Source organism: Panthera leo, chromosome A1 (genome assembly GCF_018350215.1).
Source record: "Panthera leo isolate Ple1 chromosome A1, P.leo_Ple1_pat1.1, whole genome shotgun sequence".
Lineage (NCBI taxonomy): Eukaryota > Metazoa > Chordata > Mammalia > Carnivora > Felidae > Panthera > Panthera leo.
In genome coordinates, this window is record NC_056679.1 from 87,242,382 (window position 1) to 87,243,906 (window position 1,525).

General features: G+C 40.8%; 1 protein-coding gene across 1 annotated transcript; it reads right to left on the reverse strand.

Annotated features, from left to right (window-relative positions):
- Window positions 1-382: 382 nt before the first annotated feature.
- On the reverse strand, window positions 383-1,305 carry LOC122199883 (olfactory receptor 2G3-like). The gene is given in 2 exon segments (XM_042905268.1): window positions 383-663; window positions 666-1,305. Coding segments are annotated over 2 exon segments (921 nt in total).
- Window positions 1,306-1,525: the final 220 nt, after the last annotated feature.

Sequence of the window (1,525 nt, forward strand, 5' to 3'; positions counted from 1 at the left end):
TTTTTTCACATTTTCAGGCTATAAAACATTACTTTATCTAACTCCATTTTCACAATAGCCTCTCAACTCTATAGGATGGGTATTTTCATACCCACTGAAAATAATAATGACAGTAAGAGAAACTACATGAGTTAACCATTGTCATGTAGCTAGTCATTGGTAGAGTGAAGACAGATGATCAGTAGCTAAACTTCTCGTTTACCTAATCCTTGTAAGTAAGCTATAAAAATATAATAACATGATAAAATACATACGGACACAGGAGTTTGGCTACTCAGAAATAAAATAAACTTTACCATTTCTTCAGAATTAAAAGCATATCATGGTTTGCTTCCATTAAGCAATTCTCCAGTTTCCATCATCTCTTCAAATTCCTTTTTCTTTAATCTTTCCCTATCATCTTCCTCAGTGCCCCTTTCATGTCTTTGTTACGTAATGTGTAGATGAAAGGATTTAGAGTTGGAGTGACAATTCCGTAGAGCAAGGCCATTAACTTGTCCCAGTCCTGGGAGGTGGCTGCAGTGGGCTGCAGATAAGTGGGCATAGCAGTGCCATAGAAGAGAAACACCACCACCAGATGTGAAGAGCAAGTCCCAAGGGCCTTTTGGCGGCCTTCATGCGACTGGATCTTCCACATAGCCTGAGCAATGCAGATGTAGGAAATAAGAATGAGAGAGGCACCAGCAGTAAAAATGCGTTAACCAGGAAGAGTTCCATCTGATTAAATGTGGTATCCACACAAGCAAGTTTGAGGAGAACTGGTGCTTCACAGAAGATATGGTCTATAACATTCCTTCCACAAAGAGGAACCTGTGTGATGAACACAGTCTGCACCAGTGAGCTAACCAAGCTGGTCAGCCAGGTTATGGCCACCATTTGCCAACTGAGGCGTGGATGCAGGAGAACGGTGTAGTGCAAAGGCCAGCATACTGCCACATAGCGGTCAACAGCCATGACTGCAAGGAGAATGCATTCTGTGGAACCCATTGCCAAGGACACATACAGCTGACCAACACAGCCTCCATAGGTTATTGTCTTTTCTGGACACTGCAGGTTAAACAGCAGCTGGGGAACTGTGCTGGTGGTGTAGCAGAGGTCCATTAAAGACAAGTGAGTGAAGAAAAAATACATTGGGGTGTGGAGCCAGGGATCCAGATGAGCCAATATAATGATGGCGATATTGCCAAGCAGAGTCAACAAGTAGAAAAACAGGATGATAACAAAAAGGGTCATCTTTAACAGAGGTTGCTCAGAGAAGCCCAACAGGAAAAATCCATCAAAGGAGCTGACATTAGGAATAACCATTACTTTTCATTGCATTTAGACAGAATAGAAATCTATTATACTCTCATCATCTTTCCTAGGTTCCAACCTAAAAGACGCAAAGAGAGCACATCCCTCTCTGAACCATAAATAATCACTGAAAATTTAAACTCTTAACTCTCTCTTATGCTTACATTAATATCTTCTTCCTGCCTTCCTTAGAATTTTTTTTTCATTTGCTCATTTTATATATCTACACTAT